Source organism: Equus asinus, chromosome 19 (assembly GCF_041296235.1).
Source record: "Equus asinus isolate D_3611 breed Donkey chromosome 19, EquAss-T2T_v2, whole genome shotgun sequence".
Taxonomy (NCBI): domain Eukaryota; kingdom Metazoa; phylum Chordata; class Mammalia; order Perissodactyla; family Equidae; genus Equus; species Equus asinus.
This window is the reverse complement of record NC_091808.1, coordinates 9,871,977-9,889,602: the sequence shown is the minus strand read 5'-3', so window position 1 is coordinate 9,889,602 and position 17,626 is coordinate 9,871,977. Positions and strand designations below refer to the sequence as shown.

The 17,626-nt window shown below is 40.9% G+C and overlaps 1 protein-coding gene across 5 annotated transcripts in view; it reads left to right on the top strand.

Moving 5' to 3' along the window:
- CAB39 (calcium binding protein 39) overlaps positions 1-17,626 on the top strand; it is an 83,217-nt gene that overhangs the window by 50,186 nt on the left and 15,405 nt on the right. For all 5 annotated transcript variants that reach the window (XM_044751560.2, XM_014836045.3, XM_070489433.1 and 2 more), the window contains 3 exons: positions 7,353-7,517; positions 9,712-9,830; positions 14,997-15,165. In XM_044751560.2, the coding sequence (XP_044607495.1) occupies positions 7,353-7,517; positions 9,712-9,830; positions 14,997-15,165 (453 nt within the window). The remainder of the gene's footprint in view (positions 1-7,352; positions 7,518-9,711; positions 9,831-14,996; positions 15,166-17,626) is intronic.

Below are 17,626 nucleotides of genomic sequence, written 5' to 3'. Positions count from 1 at the left end.
GGGAGCAGGAGACCTGGAGCTTCAAGCATGGGCAGCACTCACACATGCAGTCTTTCGCAGGATAGGTGACATGGTCATTAGGGAGCCCAGTGGATTAGGTGACATGATGATCTCAGCAACTTGAAAAGGGTACAGCGTTAGGAGGAGCTATATGTGTGAATACCTTACTCAGGAGGTGTGAGGGGACAGACAGGGAGGTGGCAGATAAGGAGGATGTGGTCAGAGAGGCAGAGAACATACTGACATAATGCAGGCAGGCCAGAAATGAGGAACTGGGCATGGTCACTAATGTGAAGGCTGATAAATGGAACCAAGTCAAATCTAAACAAGAGTGGCCGAGTTTATTTTTCTGTGTGACATCTTCATTCAATAAATACTTGCATTGCCTTTTCTGGTGAAATACTTGACTTCATAAGCTCTTCTGATCATCTTTTAGTAATATTTGAACATATTTCTTCTTTTTTTCTTTAAAAGCTTTTGTTTAGGGGCCGGCCTGGTGGCGCAGTGGTTGAGTTCACACGTTCTGCTTCTCGGCGGCCCGGGGTTCGCTGGTTCGAATCCCGGGTGTAGACATGGCATCACTTGGCATGCCATGCTGTGGTAGGCGTCCCACATGTTAAAAAAAAAAAGAAAAAGAAAAAGGTAGAGGAAGATGGGCACAGATGTTAGCTCAGGGCCAGGTTTCCTCAGCAAAAAAGAGGAAGACTGGCAGTAGTTAGTTCAGGGCTAATCTTCCTCAAAAAAATAAAATAAAAGCTTTTGTTTAATTGACTTGTAATTGTCCATGTAATGGGGAACAGAAATCAAACAAATAGTTGAAATATGCATGAAATTAAAAGTCATCAATTGAAATACGAACTTAACCTCTCATCAGGATTGCTAATAAATAATAAAGTTGATGAATTTTAGCTTTTCTTTATATCATGCTGCTGATTATCATATGTAAATGGTAACTAACCATGGGAATGCCCGGGTTTGAAGTCTCTTATCCCCAGTGCCGTTCTCTACATCTAAATAGCTGAAGACAGCCTTTTATCTGTTAAGCCCCAGTCTAGGCGTTAGCCTTTTATCTGGCTTTGTTTGTGGCACTGTTTTTCAAGATACGGTTGGTAGACCTACTTACATATGTAAACCTATATAGTTAATTATTTATTAGAAATAAATCTTAAAAATTTAGGGGGAGTGTCTTGTGGGGAGGAGTAGAAAGGTAAAACGGAATCAGAAATAAGAAGATAAATCAATTAGTACCAACATAGTGAACACTTGGATCTATTTATCTCATTCTGTTTATTATTTTGCTCTTTTAAAAAAAAATAAGTAAAATGTGAGTCATAAAAATTCATGCAAATCTGAACTGGAGCCAGTGCTCCTCCCCATGGCAGCCTGTGCTCATTTGCGGGGTGCTCTTCCAGACTCTTCTCTTTGAGGCCGCAGGGAGTTAGATTCCTTGCTCACTATAGTAACTGTCAGGTAGATCCACTTCACTTTCTTGTTTCTTGGTGAAGTGTTGCAGGGCGTTCTTCCTTCAGGTCCCTGCACTACAGTTTTAGGGATTCCTTGACTTTATGGTTTCACGCATTTCCCTACATCCAGTGTTGGTCTGGCTTTTGTATCCCAGTGATCAAGTGTGCTGATGTTCAACCATTCATCAACCATGTGTGGAGTACCTGCAAGCACTGGGCTTCTAATGGAGCCGAAGGAAACAGACATGAGTTACAAATTACAAGGAAAAGCAGAATTATATACAACTGTGAGAAACACTCAGAAGAAGTACATGGTAGTAGGAGAAGGTATGATAGAATTTACCCAGAAAGACTTCTCTGAGGAAGTGATCACTGAGCACAGCAATGAAAGAAGAGTGGGAGTTGGCCAGGAGGTGGGGCAGAGTGTGGGCACAAAGAGCATTCCAGGCGTAGGAAACCACTTGTGCAAGGACCCTGTGAGGTGAAGAATGGACTGTAGGAGATTCAAGGAAACCAGTCAGTGGGCTAACTCAAGCAAGAGTTCTGGGGATTCTGTCTTGGGTGGTGATTTAGAGGGTGGGGAGGGATACGTGGATAGATTTGAGAGACTGGGTGATGAATTAGATATTGGGGTGGGGTGAGATGGAGGGAAGAGGTGAGGATGACTCCTAAGTTTCTGACACGTGTAAGAGCATCAGTAGTAGAATCATCCCCTGAAATAGGGAACGAGGGCAGAATAGCAGACATGGGGCAGGATCCCAAGTTCTGTCTTAGATGCATTAAGTTTCAGGTGCCTTGAGACATCTAAGTGGAGACATTTCCAGTAGGCTGCTGAGTGTACTAGTAAGAGAACTGGATTAGAGATAGGAATCTGTGAGGCATCTGCATTTAGCTGTTAATTAAAGCTGTGGGTGTTGATGAGATCACTTAGGGAGAGATGATAGAGAAGAAGGGGACCTTGTACCCTGCCTTGAGGAATTCTCAATATTTAAATGGCCTAAGCAAGGAGGATGAGCCGAAAAGGAGACAGAGGGAGCAACCAGGGAGACAGGAAGGAAAACATGAGGGTGGCAGTGAGTCACAGAGGACAAGGGAAGAGCGGTTAAAGGGGGTGTAATCAGATGCTGCCAAAAGCTCGCGTGTGATGAAGACTGAAAATTGTATTCACTGGCAGGCAGCTCATTGGTGACTGGCTAAGAGCTGTAAAGTACATGGGATTGCGCTGAAGAATGAAGAGCAAACAGAAGTGGATCTTTTGAGAGGTTTAATTATGGGTGGGCAGTAGCTAGGAGGGGGTTGTGGAGTCAAGGGAGAGCTGATTTGATTTTGTGAATGGGAGTCTTGATCATACTAAAACTGATTGAAGGGGGAAACAAGTGTGAGGGGAGTTGACTATATGGGAAGGAGATGAGCTAACAGATGGTAAGTTCCTGAGAACGCAGGAGAGTATGGTTAACAGATGAAAGAATTCCATCAGTGTCTCCTCCCCGCCTGTAATGTAGGTGACAGCATCATCTTCTGAAAGAGGAAGGCTTTACCTGTGAATCCAGGTTCCCTTTCATCTCAGAAGTACCACACTGTCCATTTCCTTGCTTTTCTCCTCCTTGTTTTTTTTTTAAACAGTTTTTTTTAAAGATTTTATTTTTTCCTTTTTCTCCCCAAAGCGCCCCGGTACATGGTTGTATATTCTTAGTTGTGGGTCCTTCTAGTTGTGGCATGTGGGATGCCGCCTCAGCGTGGCTTGATGAGCAGTGCCATGTCTGAGCCCAGGATTCGAACTGACGAAACACTGGGCCGCTTGCAGTGGAGCGCACGAACTCAACCATTCGGCCACGGGGCCAGCCCCTTTAAACAGTTTTATTGAGCTATAACTCACATATCATACAGTCCACCCTTTTAAAGTGTACAATTTGCTGAGTTTTAGTTTATTCACAGATAATGTGCAACCATAGCCACAGTCGATTTTAGAACCTTTCATCACCTCAAAAAGAGACCCCATACCTTTAGCTATCACCGCCTACTTCTTATTCATCTTTTGCTGTCAGAAGAGAGCATGGATTATGGTCTGAATTCGGATTTAAAATCATGTCGTGATTTCAAAGAAGAGTAGGAACGGTGGCATCTGAAGGATTGCTAAGGGCCTCAAAACTTTGATCGAGCCAGAGAAGCAAAAGGGGCTGAGGCTGACGACTTAGGGTTGCTGGTATAAAGCAACAGGTGACACACACAGAAAACTTCCCAAATGTCAGATTCTTCCCTGTCAGAATCATCTTAAGAATAATAATTAATTAAGAATAAAAATTAAGTACGTTCTGAGATACTTAGAATTTCTTTGTGGGATGACAAACTGCCATCAGAAATCTGAGGCATTCACAGAATAGGGGAGTAAGAGCAGACTGGAAAAGGAAAAGAGATTCTGCTTAACATTGATAGTGATTAAGGTTTCCTAATGGGATTATTAGGAAGATGATCTATAAGCATTTAGAAAAGAAAGTAGTAGTCAGTAGAAATCAGCATAGGCTTAGTAAAAAGGTCAGACCAAATTAACTTTATTTCATTTTCTTATCTTCAGGTAATGCGAAAGAAGTAGTATATTCTTATTTTATCAAAGTATTTAACCAGAAGTCTTTTGCATATGATTTGGAAATAGGTGCATACGTAAGTGGCTGAGCAGCCATGCCCAAAGATGATTAGTAGATCATTACTGAAAGAGCATGACGAGTAAAGCATGATAGGCTCCATTCATAGTTATTTCCTTTCAGCATTTTGGTTAATGATTCAGGCCTTGGGAGGCATACCTATCAGATTTTCAAATAATACAAATATGAGGGCAGTAGCTGGTGTATTGGATGTCCTTCAGAATCCAGAAGTACCTCCACAGTGTTGAATGATAGGCTGCTAATGAGGTTAAATTAAATAGTGAGACAAGGTAAAGCTCTCCTTGCAGTGTCATTCAAAGATCTGGCTTTGAATGAATGATGTGCTATAATTGCAAAAATCCTTAAAGGTGGCCTTGGACTACATTAAAATTTGCAACATTTGTAGGAAAGTGGTGGTCTAGTGTCTTCTGCGCTGTTCCATTCTGCATAGTGTTGGAACATTAGCCCTATCTTTTTAGGAGGATAGTTCAAGAAGCTGAGTGGAGGTTTTCTGGAAAAGGCTATTTAGGGAAGACAAGCAAGCTGCCTTGAAAGAGGAGCTTTATGTGGAAGAGAAGTTAGGATACTGCCTGATCTGCAGTGCAGACCCAGGACCAGCAGACACTATGGTGAAGCACTGTTTGTCTCGTTATGAAATTTTCTAACAGCTATCTGATTCTGAGATCTGCTAGTACTGCATGACTGGAAACTGGAAATATTTAAGGCGAAGCAATGTGATCATTTGGTGAGAAGGTTAGAAGCTTGTGAAAGGGAGTACTGTGGATTAGATGATTCTTTAGGTACCGTTAAATGCTGATGTCCTATGAATCTGCTAAGTAATCTCCTTGAAGTATATTTCTGATCATAAATACTTGTGTTTGTATAGCCTTGATATTTTTCACATAGCCTTAATATTCTACTTAATATTCTCCTTTGTTGGTTAATTAGCTATAACTCTTTGTTTTGAATTTTAGTGGTTCCTTTAGGACTCAGAGTATATACCTTTAATGTACTGCAGTGTGTCTTCAAGAGATATTGTACTGCTTCACAGATAAGAACCTTACAACGTTGTACTCCATTACCCCTCTTTGAGCTATTGTTACCACATATTTTTGTTCTACATGTGTCATAACCCCAGAATATACTTTTGTTTATGCTTTAAGCAGCCAATTATCTTTTAAAAACATTTTTTAAAATAATAGAGGGAAAAATATTTTATATTTATCCTCATAGTGTATGTACAGATTTTTGTGTCTATACAGATGTTCATCTTGAATCATTTTCCTTCTGCCTATAGGAGTTCCTTAGGCATTTCCTGTAATGCAGATCTGCTGGTGATGAAATCTTCCAGCCTTTCTGTCTCTCAAAAACTTTATTCCTCCTTCAGTTTTGAATGACATTTTTGCCAGGTATAGGATTTTAAGGTGACGGTTTTGTTTTTTCCCAGAACTTTAATGATGTTCCTCCCGTGCTTCTTCACTCACATCAGTTCTGTCAGGAAGTCTATAGTCATTCTTTGATTCTTTGTCTGTAATGTTTTTTCCCTCTGGTTGCTTTTAAAATTTTCTCTTCATTGAATTTAACCAATTTGATTCTTTCATGCCTTGGTGTAGTTTTCTTCTTGTTTCTTGTGCTTAGGACTTTTTGAACTTCTTGGATCCATAGGATTATACTTTTTGTCAAATTTGCAGCCACTGTGTCTTCAGTGCTTTGTCTGCCTTTCTCCTCCTGCAGGGCCTGCAGTCACACACACTAGTCTGAGTGCAGCCATCCTGTCACTCACTGCTATGCTGTCTTTTTCCCCTCTCTGTGTGTTTTATTTTGGATACTTTTTAATGCTCTGTCTTCATGTTTACTGACCATTTTTTCTGCAGTGTCTAATCTGCTGTTAATCCCATCAGATGTAATTGTTGTTTTAGACATTGTAGTTTTTGTTTCTGAGTTTTTGATTTATGAGTCTTTTTTTATATCTTCCATACCTTTACTTAACATGCTCATTTCTTTCCTGAACGTACTGACTATAGTGATAATAACTTTTAATGCCCTTGTTTAATAATTTTTTTTATCTGTGTCATTTGCAGGGCTTTTTCTGTTGATTGGTTTTTTTCCTTGTTATTGATCGTGATTTCCAGTTTTGATCCTTTCCAGGCTTGCTTTTAAACTTTGTGAGGCGAGACCAAAGCAGAGTTTAGTCTAAGGCTAATTTTGTATAACAACTGAGACAAAAACCTTTGAGTGCTCTGTTGATGCCCTGTGACTAGGAGGTCTTCCATAAGGTAGATGGGAACAAGAACTATTTCCAGCCTTGTCTGAGCTCTGTGGTTCTGTTCCTGGCCTTGGGTTCTTTTCTCACACTCACATGCATGTACTTATCGGTTCTCAGCTAAAGAAGTGAAGTGAGTCTTTGCAGATCCCTAACACTCTCTTTAGTGCAGCTGTCTCCTCTCTGGTACTCTGCCCTGTGAATTTAGTCTCCTTGGCCTCTGCAGCTTCCCAGCTCTAGCTCTGTCTCCTCAACTCATGGAGACCACCTCTTCTGCCTGGCTTTCCCCTCCCTGTGATGTGGCCTGGAAATTCTCTCCGGGCAGGAAGCTAGGGCAATTGTGGGGTTCACGTCATTCGTTTCCCTTCTCTCAGAGATCACTCTTCTGTGCTGCCTGAAGTTCAAAGTTTAAAATTCATTGTTTCATGTATTTCCTCCTGATTTTTAGTCTTTTTCATGGGGGAAGGTAAATCTGGCCCCTGTTCCTTCATCTTGGCCGGAAGCAGAAGCTCTTGAGTGACTTTTTATTTATTGCTAACATTTTAGCTTTACATTCAAAGCCTCTTTCAGCTTCATTTTCTGCTATCACTTCCTCATTCCCTCCATACCTTTTCTCTCACAGACCCTATGCTTCTTCCTCTCCTGTATATCCCGCTCAAGCCATTCCTTTTCCCTGAATCTCCTTTTCCCTGCTACTTGCTTATCAGTGTCTCTCCATTCTTAAGGTCAACTCAGGTACCTCTGCCATGTTGTTTCCCTCCCACCTGAGGAGGAATTGAACCTTTGCTCCCTGTTCTGTTTCTACCATAATAACATTGTTTTCAGTGTTCAAGCGCACATGTCGTACACTTGCAGGCCTTGCATGTTGAGCACGTTATGTCCATCCCCATGAGAACACACCCCTGCTAGATAAAGTGTTTAACAAATATAGGTATGTTATATTTGTTTGTTAAAATGAGTTGTTTTTCTCCTCTCCCCCAAAATCAGGCTACAGAAGAAGTTTCCAAAAATCTGGTTGCCATGAAGGAAATTCTATATGGCACAAATGAAAAAGAACCACAGACAGAAGCAGTGGCACAACTCGCTCAAGAACTCTATAACAGTGGGCTCCTTAGCACCCTGGTAGCTGACTTACAGCTCATTGACTTTGAGGTAAGAAATGAATTTCTTGTTTTTCGAAAACAGTGCCTTATTCATAGTCTTTTTCCGTGTGTTCTCTTCTTTGAAACATCTTAAGATTCCTGCCCGGCTTGGCTCAGGGGTTACTGACCTGTAAGCATGTCCAGGCTGCATGCCTAGTTGGTGGAGCCAGGGCAGAGACTCAGAGGTGTCTCAGGCTCAGGCCAGGTTTTCTTCCCCCTGTTTCACTGCATTGTATATGAAGTTTCTTAGGTATTCATTGTGCCCTTTCATTTAGGTTGTATTTAATGAATAGTTAACTGTTTTACAGAATTCACTCCTCCTTGGCTCTCAAGGAATAAACAATCTAAAAAAGACCATAGAATGTTAGAATTTTCAAGGTCGATGAGATCTTAGAGAACGTCCAGTTATGTCTTGTTTTTTTTTTACCTGTTGAGAACTCATTATAGCAGAGGTCATATGTATTTTGTTTGCTTGGCACTGCTTTTAAATGTTTAAATTAGGATAACATTTAAGTAGTGGGAGATTTTATACAAAATTTTGAATTTCTGGCTTCTCTTGAAAAATTCGACTCTGGCAACATTGGGCCTGTAGTCCTCTGTGGCCCCTGAGCTGGAGCAGAGTAGCAGCTACCCCATGATGCAGGGCGCCCCACGAGGGTGTGCTGCAGATGGCACAGCTTGCTTTTCTGTCTCAGGGCCTGCATTACCCATTTGCATCTCCTGCCTGACCTTGGTAGGTATTTGAGATTATTGGCCAAGCTTATACAGTCAGATCATGCCATGTTGGAGATTTAGTGAATTGAACAGTGAAAATAATGGTTATTGATACCAGACTGAATAAACTAGTCTGAGAAGTGTGTCTGATAATGAAGGGCTCTGGCATGGTCATGAGCGGTCTCTTCTTTGACTCTTTGTCATGGGTGTGCTTTCTTTTAAGCCCCAGTGTTTATCATCCTGAGTGAGTGGATATCTGTGCAGGTGCTTGAAAAACCACAGGACAAAATAACAGACTTATAGCCAGGTTCAATTTTGGAGAGGGATGGGAGGGTGTGGTTCATATGTTACTTGAATATAATATTGATAATAAAAGAGAACTAAAATTTATTTCTATCCTAGATAGATCCAGTTAGAACTGATATTTCCATTTATATAGCTGATTTCATGTATTTTTAATAGTGTATCAAATTCCAACAATAACAATTTTTATTTCCTCTGCAAAGTTGGGAATGTACTGAAACATCTAGTTCTTTCTCCTTTGTCCACCCATCCCACTCCCCAGCCTGGACATTGAATTGAATATTCACTTGGGACTTTAAAGACATAAATTAAAAGAAGTGTATGCCCTTGAGACTTGTTCTTGGAGGTTGCCATACTGCTCCTGACCTAACCTGGTCCCCAGGATGATCTCTGTTGCTGGAAAGCGAGTGTTTTACTCATTCTGCTGCAGGCTTGACAGCCTTGTAACAAGTAGCCATTCTGAAACATCCCTTGGGGTGCAGTTCTCCATTTGTTAATTTCTTGTGCAACTTTCTGATTGTAAGGTTCACTGTCTGACAGTGATGTCCAGTTGTTTTGTTTAGGGGAGTGCAGTGGTATAATTAAGTTCTGATCTCTAAGCCGCTGCATCATGTGATATTTGGTATCTTCAGTATTAATCTATACAAAGTCTTTCCTGAATAGACCTAGTTAATAGGAGGGTATGTCTACTGTAGTGCCGTTAAAGCTCAGCTTCTTACAGAATTCCTTCATTTTTATATTCCTAGAAGAGTACAGTTTCTTTTCCTTCCAACACTGTAGAAGGAAAGTATACATGTTGTTTACAATACAGCATCCTGTTTGAAGCTGCTTGTTTCATTTGGGTGGGAATGAAATCCCTGAATATCATAAGCATATAGCAAGGATTTGTTGTTCATGTCTGAGTCAGCATGATTTTCAGAGTTAGAAATAGTGGAAATTATATGTAGTAGGATTTCACTTCATCAATGCATTATTCATGTTAAAAATAGTATACTATTAAAACTTAGAATTTGCAATTATAAATGAATAAATAAAGTAAGAAAATGTGATGTCTGTGAACATTTTAAAGTCAAATATTCATTCATAATTAGAAATATGCAATGCCTTGATTTAAGTTTATTTGGGAGGGTGGATGGGAATTTTGATATTTAGTCAGGTAAATATTTTAATGATTGTATTCCTAATAGGGCAAAAAAGACGTGGCTCAAATTTTCAACAATATTCTCAGAAGACAAATTGGTACAAGAACTCCTACTGTTGAATACATCTGCACCCAACAGAATATTTTGTTCATGTTATTGAAAGGGTATGTACGATGTACTAAACTTTATATTTTCAGTTAAAAAAATAAAAAGGAAAAATGGTCTTGAGCAAAAACAGGATGGTGACTGTGGGAAAGCATTTTCTCTAGTTTAGTCAGCTAATATTTCCGTAGTTCTTGAACACATTTCCCTCCTTAAAATTCAACCTGTGAGCTAAATTGAATTTGAAAATGCCCATGGGAGTTTAAAGGTAGGTGAATTGTGAGCCTTTAAATTCTCAAATCACAGATGACTAAAGAAAAAAGTAAGTGCTTTGTGGTCTTAGTTCTGTTTTCTAGGGTTTAGAAGGTTTAATTGTATGAATTAGCAGTTAAATCATGTATTTAAAGCCATCTTCTTTGGACAAGATGCACACTGTAAGGCAGTGAAAGCTGCCTAGTAAACGGAGCCTGGACGCTCTGTAGCTTCAGTTAACAAAGTCCACGTTTATGAAGTACAACACTTTGCTTTTTACCTGTGTGTGTCTACTCACTAACCCACTTAATTTAGTAATTCACAGTGCATCTTCCTGGAATTACTGTTGGACTAAGCAGGCACTTATGTTTGGGTAGTCTGTCAGTTTGGGAAAAAAAACCAAATAAGTCTAAAAAGTGAAAAAACAAATCTTCTCCTCCCTTATCACTGAGCCTCCCTGACTGGCAAGGTCACCTCCTCTCGTTTCACACCAGAGTCTTTGCCGCCTCTGGGTATGGTGAGCATCTGTTTGTCCCAGCATTGGTGGGGTTCTTTTAAATTGGCGGGCGAGCATTTTACTGGCATGACTGTTGGCGTGAATCAGCTCGCTCTCCTGCCCCTGGCTTTATAGCTTGCCTCACTCTGATTCATATCTCTGTGGTTTAACACTTCCCCCAAGTTCAGACTTGTTTAGACAAAGCGTGAGTCAGTGCGTGTGTTGGATGCCAGCATTCTATTTCCTTCTTTCTATTTCTAACTATCTATGTTGCTTCTTCAGATGTTGCCATACAGAATTTTTGGCATCTGATTTTTTGTTGTATCAATCCAGAGTGTGTATGTAAACATGTAGTGAGTAGTCTGAAATTTTGGCGTTCTTAGAGCAGCTTCCAGATGCCTTTGTGTATTTTTAAAGCCAGTATTTCCCTTTTCCATAGAAAGCAGTGGTTATTAATATTCATAAATTAGTTAACTCTGTGTTTTCACTTTAGAGTAGCCAGGGGTATGATAAGAACGTTGTTAAATGTCATGTAAAGTAAGACTTTTGAGATACAATTGAAAGAAGCAATTTAAAGCTCTAATCTGATCTGGCCAGAGCAGAAACCTCAGCTAGGAGGAGAAGCATGGAGAACACATTTGGTGTTGGGATCCAACAGAACCGCTCTCTCCCACTCTTTTTAGCCTTTATTGTGGAAAATGTATGTAAAACTGGAGGGAATAATACACAAACCCGTTCCTACCCCTCCCTAGAGTTAGCAGAGGTGAGCATTCTGTCGTCGTTTCATCCGTTCCTTGCCTCCTTTTTTCCCTCCTCACATATAACATCGCTTCAATACATAATACATAAAGGATTTTTAATGTAATCACAATACCGTTTACAAACCTAACGTTATCTATAGATAATTCACATATGTTCAGATTTCCTTGATTTTCACCAAAAATGCCGTTTTTCAGTTAGTTTGTTTAAATCAGTTCCAAGCAAGATCCACAAACTGAATTTGGTTATTAGGATTCTTAACTCTCTTTCAATCTGTAATAGTTCCTGCCGTATCTTTTTCTTTTAATACAATTCCATTTATTTGTTGAAGCAACTACGTCATTTGTTTTGTAGAAAGAATCACATACTTTGGATTTGTATCCCTCTTGTTTTACAGGTGATGTGTGCCTCTATCCTCTCTTCTTTTAAATTAGTGATGAAGTCTAGAGGTTTGATTAGATTCAGATTCTGTTTGGGTGGCAGGAATTCTTCATGGATGGTACTGTGTACTTCCTATTGGGCAACACTGGTTGTCTTTCTTCAGTAACGTTTGGATTGATCAGTGGATGCAGGTGTTGTCAGTCTAATCTGTCCATCATGAAGTTCTCCATCTACCCTTCACCTGATGGTTTAGTATCCGTTGAGGATCATCCCCTGGATTCAAATGGAGAGTTCCTAGTTCTGTTATTCCATCTCAGTATATTCAGTATGTTTCTTTCCTTATCAAAGACTTCGTTATCCCAAAATACAGTCTGTCTGGGAAAGACAGAATAAATGCTTGATTCTTTCACTTTATCATTTTTTAGTATAATTAGGTGGTGCCCTAGTCAATTCCTTAGAAGAGCAGTGAGTGTTATTCTGTAAGCATCATTATGAACTCAAGTTTTGGGGTTTTAAAAAACATTTGATGTGTCTCAATCCATTGCAGTTGTTTTGTCCAAATTTTTATTTCCAAATTGCCCCATTTGGGCCATTGGGAGCTCCTTCAGGATGGCTCCTATGACCAGTTGGCAAGACCCCATCCGTCTTTGACAGCTTCCTTCCTCTCTGGTACAAGATGTCCCTTCCTCATTTTGTATGGGTTCCTGCCTCAAAACTGGCAACAGCCATTCTTCAAGGAGCCCTGTGAACTACCTTTTAAAATTTTTGTATTTTGTTGATTAATTAGTTTAGACTCCTTTCATACTATGTGCTTATCTGCTCAGGCTATAAGTACTTTGATGTTAGACATTTGGGGGAGTTATGCTACCAATATTAGTATGCATTTGGAAATAATCTTGTTGCTAGTGTTAGACTGCATCAGGAAGCAGACATTTTTTCACTGGCAATTTAAATGTTAATGTGCTCTCCACTCTAGTGCTAACAGGTTGTACAGCGTAACTGTTTGCCGTGTACTTATTGGTTTATGGTTTAATCATTTAAGACAAACTTGACAAACTGCCATCAAAACCTGCCCAACTTGTTGTACCAAACTGTCTTATCCTTGTCTTCCTAGTCTCTGCCTATTAAAGATCAGCAAAAATGAATTGTATCATGAGGCGTTTTGTGAACAGAGGTTTTGGTCATCTAACAGCCAGTCAGCATTCTAGCTACCAGACCATAGGTGATACAAAGGAATGCCGTTTTGATCTTGTTGAGGATCTGTGATGAGCATAGGTACCACAAAAGGATAATTCCACTAGGTAGCAGTTAGTACTGTAGGATTTCAGGGGATACATATGGGCTTCGTAAGGCAAGGCTTGCTAACAGAGATGGACTTAGGATGGAAGTTCCAGATGGTTTAGAGTTTGCATAGGCAGAAAAAAGAGAGTAGGTACAAGACAGGAATGAGCACAGTGATTGGCAACAATAAGGAGATAATGGGAGTATTTTATGGCAGAGTGGGAGATGGTGCTGTGCAGAGGGGCAGAGCTGATGAGGGCCAGGACACGAAGCCCAGCAGTTTGTCTTTGTTCGATTAGCAAGAAGAAATCGTTTTAAGCTCCTAAACTAGAAATGCTGTTGATTCACTTGTGTGTTGGGTAGATTTGTTAAGACAGAGCCTGAACAAAGATGCAGGTTAGGGGACACTTGCAGTTCTCTAGGTGTGAGTTCATCCAGCAGTGGGAATGGATAAAAGGAAAGGAAATTAAGGTGTTTCAAAGAACTATTACAAAGGACTAGCGAGACTGAAGATGGGAAGATTGGAAGTAGATAAAGAGGTGGGAGGTTTAGAACTGCACTGTCCAATACAGTACCTACTAACCACATGTAATTATTTCATTTCAAATTAAATAACATTTAAAATTCAGTCTCTCAGTCATACTTCCCAAATTTCAAGTACTCAGTAGCCACATGTGGCTAGTAGCTACCGTAATGGCCAGCACAGACATAGAACATTTCCGTTATCAAAGAAAGTTCTCTTAGACCTGTTTTAGAGTTGTGTATCTTTAACAAAATAGTGATGCCAAATCATAGAAACAAGGAAGCAGAAGGTGGGGGGGTGGGTCTAGTTTGCAGGGGGAGATGAGATTTGATTTTAGACACAGAGTTTATGGTAGATCTTTACCTGAAGTTGTCCGGAGGCCACAGAAGATGCCTAACATAGTTCAGGAGTAGACATGAGTGAGGGAAATTTAGGACTCATGGTGGGAACCAGGAGATGCTGTGGGCAGTCACTTGCAGGCCGGAGGCAACGGAGGAAAGACCTCAGCCCGGCAAGAACTAGGCACAGTCTGAGGGGTAGAAAGGAGAACTGGGAGAATTTTTTCTTCTTTTAAAGAGAGATGCAAAGATCAGCACTCTCGGGACACTAAGTAGTAGAATTTGTGTTATGAGAAGAGACCTTTTAGCCAAGAGAAGGTCTTTGCTAGTAGAATGTTGGGAAATGGAATTTGATTGTAGGAGACTGAGAGTGGCAAAGACATTAAAGCAGTGCATGCAGCTTGAAAGGCAGTGGAGGAAAAGAGTGATGTGTTTGAGCAGAATGGCAGAGTCCACCCTGAGAGGTTGGTGCATATCAGAAGGGAATATGGCTGAGGAGAAACGAGGTTTTCTTTCTGCTCACAGGGAAGGGAGAGGTGAGAGATGCCGAGATGAGTGCAGAGGAAGGCTGTGTGGAGAGCTGATGCTCAGGAGTCCCCAGTGCTCCCGGGAGAACCCCTAGGGCTTTCCTTGACAAGATGCTTGGGAAGCCCCCAAGGCCAGCCTTTCAACTTGATAGGGTTTATGTGTTGCCAAGAGTCTTGAAAGTACTAATTTGGAGTATTGAATTGAAGCAAAAAAATATAAACGCTGTGTTTTTGATAGACTTATTTAGATACTACGAATTTGAGAAACTATTTTGATTCAGCTTCTGGTTTTTCTGAAGTGTTGAAAGCACCACATGTAAAACTAACCCCTATTTGGAGGTGTGACCCTAAATACTTCTCTTGAAATCTTTTAGCTTAAATAATGAACTAATGTTCACACGCTCATCCTCGTGGCTATCTTTCTTTGGGTTCAAGCAGTCATCAACGTGTGTGTGTGTGTGTGTGTGTGTGTGTGTGTGTGTGTGTTGCGTGTGTGTTGCGTGTGTCCTCTAGAGTGGTCCCCCTGAGCACAGATTCTACTGTGAGAGAGACACCTTTTGTAACCTGCCCTGGTCACTTAGGATATGCCTGAAACTTCCTGTTCTAAACATTTGAACTGTTCAGTGTTGGAGTTTTAAAAGAGCAGTTGTATTTGTTTTTTCTTTTTGCAGATATGAATCTCCAGAAATAGCTCTAAATTGTGGAATAATGTTAAGAGAATGCATCAGACATGAACCACTTGCAAAAATCATTTTGTGGTCAGAACAGTTTTATGATTTCTTCAGATATGTGGAAATGTCAACATTTGACATAGCTTCAGATGCATTTGCCACATTCAAGGTAACATAAAAACTACAGACTTGTGAATATACTTGTAAGTCAAACTAACAGGTGTGTTGTTTTTCCTAAACCACCTCTACCCTCCTTGACTATACACGGCTGCCCTCTAGCGGGAAGAGAAGATATATTTTATATGTGTGTGAGTGATTTAGGTATGTGTGGAAGAGTCACAGCTTAAACAGGGTGGAGAAGTTAGATTCTAACATTTGTCTAAAAAACGAAAGTCCTGTGTGGTCAAAAATACACTTTTCTCTTTGGTTACCCATCAAGTACAATATATAGATATACAGTAAATCTGACAACCGGGTTTTTCTCCTGTGTTGGAACATACTGCAGTTTCTTTGGTTAAGCACCAGATGAAGTAGTTGGCTTCTTGTTAGGACCATGTTAATTTGGAATACATATATCTTTAAGTACTCGGACCACATTTAGGACAGAGGTTTCCACATTGTGGACATCCCTGGGGAACAATGGACTTACCTCTCCCATCTCATAGGTGGGGCAGGGTGAGAGGTCGGGGCAGAATCATCTGCACTAGTCAAAGCATTATGTGTCCTCCCATCTCTGTACACTTTATCTCCCTGTTGTGTATTTGTATAAATTAAATACACGTATGTTGTGTTACCACTGTACAACATGCACATTTGTGTTTTGAATTGCAAGGTTCTGTGCTGTTTAAGGTATACAAATAAAGCAATAATCTCTATTAGTGTTTTTCACAATGAGAGTAAGCCTTTATATGTTGCATTCCCTTATAAAATGTCTGACCTTCTAAGTGAATATTTAGAACTGCTATTTTAAAATAATCAGAGTTAGTATGCTAACCTGCAGACTACTGTGTTCAGAAACGGTAAACACCGTTACAGTGAGAAGTGGCAAATTTTCTGTTGAGGGTTCAGTTTTATGATTATAAAGAGCTCCTGAGATAATGAGTACATGCCATTGTCTCTGGGTAAAATGTGTCCCTCCGAGCAAATGAACACCCTTAAAATAGGATGAAAGCCTGGGGGACCTAGCCATTAGGGTTTCACATTAAGTGAGAATAAAGTAGTAATGGTGGGAGAGGTGCCCAGGGATTTATTTTCCTGAAACCATTAAAGAAGATGTCCGAAGCCTTAGGTGAGAACTCAGATACTTGTATTCATGTACAAAGCACAATGAAATGAGTTTGAGATTATAACGTAGTGGTAAATATGAAGTCTTGGGTATCACTGCACTTGGTGGGACAGGACCTAGGGGACGGGTGTGCCCCACTCAGAAGTAGCAGACCTGTAATGAAGGGAAGTGTAGTGCACCATGTGGAAGAAAGCTGTGGGCCTGAGAGTGGCAGCACTCTGGAGCAGGAGGGTGAGGGACGAGGAGAGGAGCAGCAGTGTACGGGACAGTGCACCAGACCGCCCAGCCAGTGGAGGACATGGGTGACGTGCTCCTGGCACAGATGGCAGGACAAAGAGGTGAGAGAGATGTGCTAACTACATGCCAGAAATGTGACTTGCAGAATCTGACAGTCTTCACTGGCCTTGCTGATAATTTCTCTCAGTAGGGTTACTTGTCTGAATTAATTTCTCACCCAGGAGAAAACGGTAATGATGGCGTCACTGGGTTAAGCAGCCCTGTCAGGTCATGGTAGCCAGATAGGGAAAGGCTGGGCAGAGCCAGGCAAGTTGTCTCTACCTAAAGCAAGGAAACTTTAAAAAGCAACATAGGATTCTAAGGATGAGCTCTAGAAGAGAGAGCATTGAGAAGCTGGCTTAGCTTCTGTATCTCAGCCACTTCTGATCACATAGAAAGAGGGGAGCTAAAGAGGCCCCTGAACAGAGAGCTCTCCAAGAAATAAGAGAGAGACCCAAACGAAGATAATGTATGGAGAGGCCCAGACCTTGCAAACAGACCGGAGCCACCTCCTCACCCTCCCTAGAGGAAGCTCCACTGCGCAGGGGACAGATGGCCAGGAGCCGTCTCACAGCCTCACGCTGAAGGCGCTGACCAGGAGGCGCAGACAGCTGCCCCTCCTGGTTTGCTGTTGTCCTCTTTGCAGAGAATATTTCATAATGGGAAAGGAGACCAGATCCATGGTTCGTGCTTTCCTCTGAGAACGTGACCAGCAAATGCACCCTGTGCACAAAACCTGAAACAGATGCAGCTCATCCCTAACCCTGAGTTTAAAGCCCCTGGAACAGGTGCTGAGTCTTAAAAGGAAATGAAAACTACTTGCTCTAAATGTGTCCAAGATTCATAGCTCAAATGAATGGGTACTGAGACAGTTACGTCAGTAGCGAAACTTTTGTTAGTGAGGTTTTTTGTGTGTGTGGTTTTTTGGGTTTGTTTTTTTGGGTTTTTTTTTGAGGAATTACAGAGATGGCAGGGGCATCAGAAGGCCAACAAATATATTTCCAATTTTCCAGAGTAAAAGAAGGTAGATTCCCCAGAGAGGCTGGTGGAGCTTGGAGCTTGATGTTAT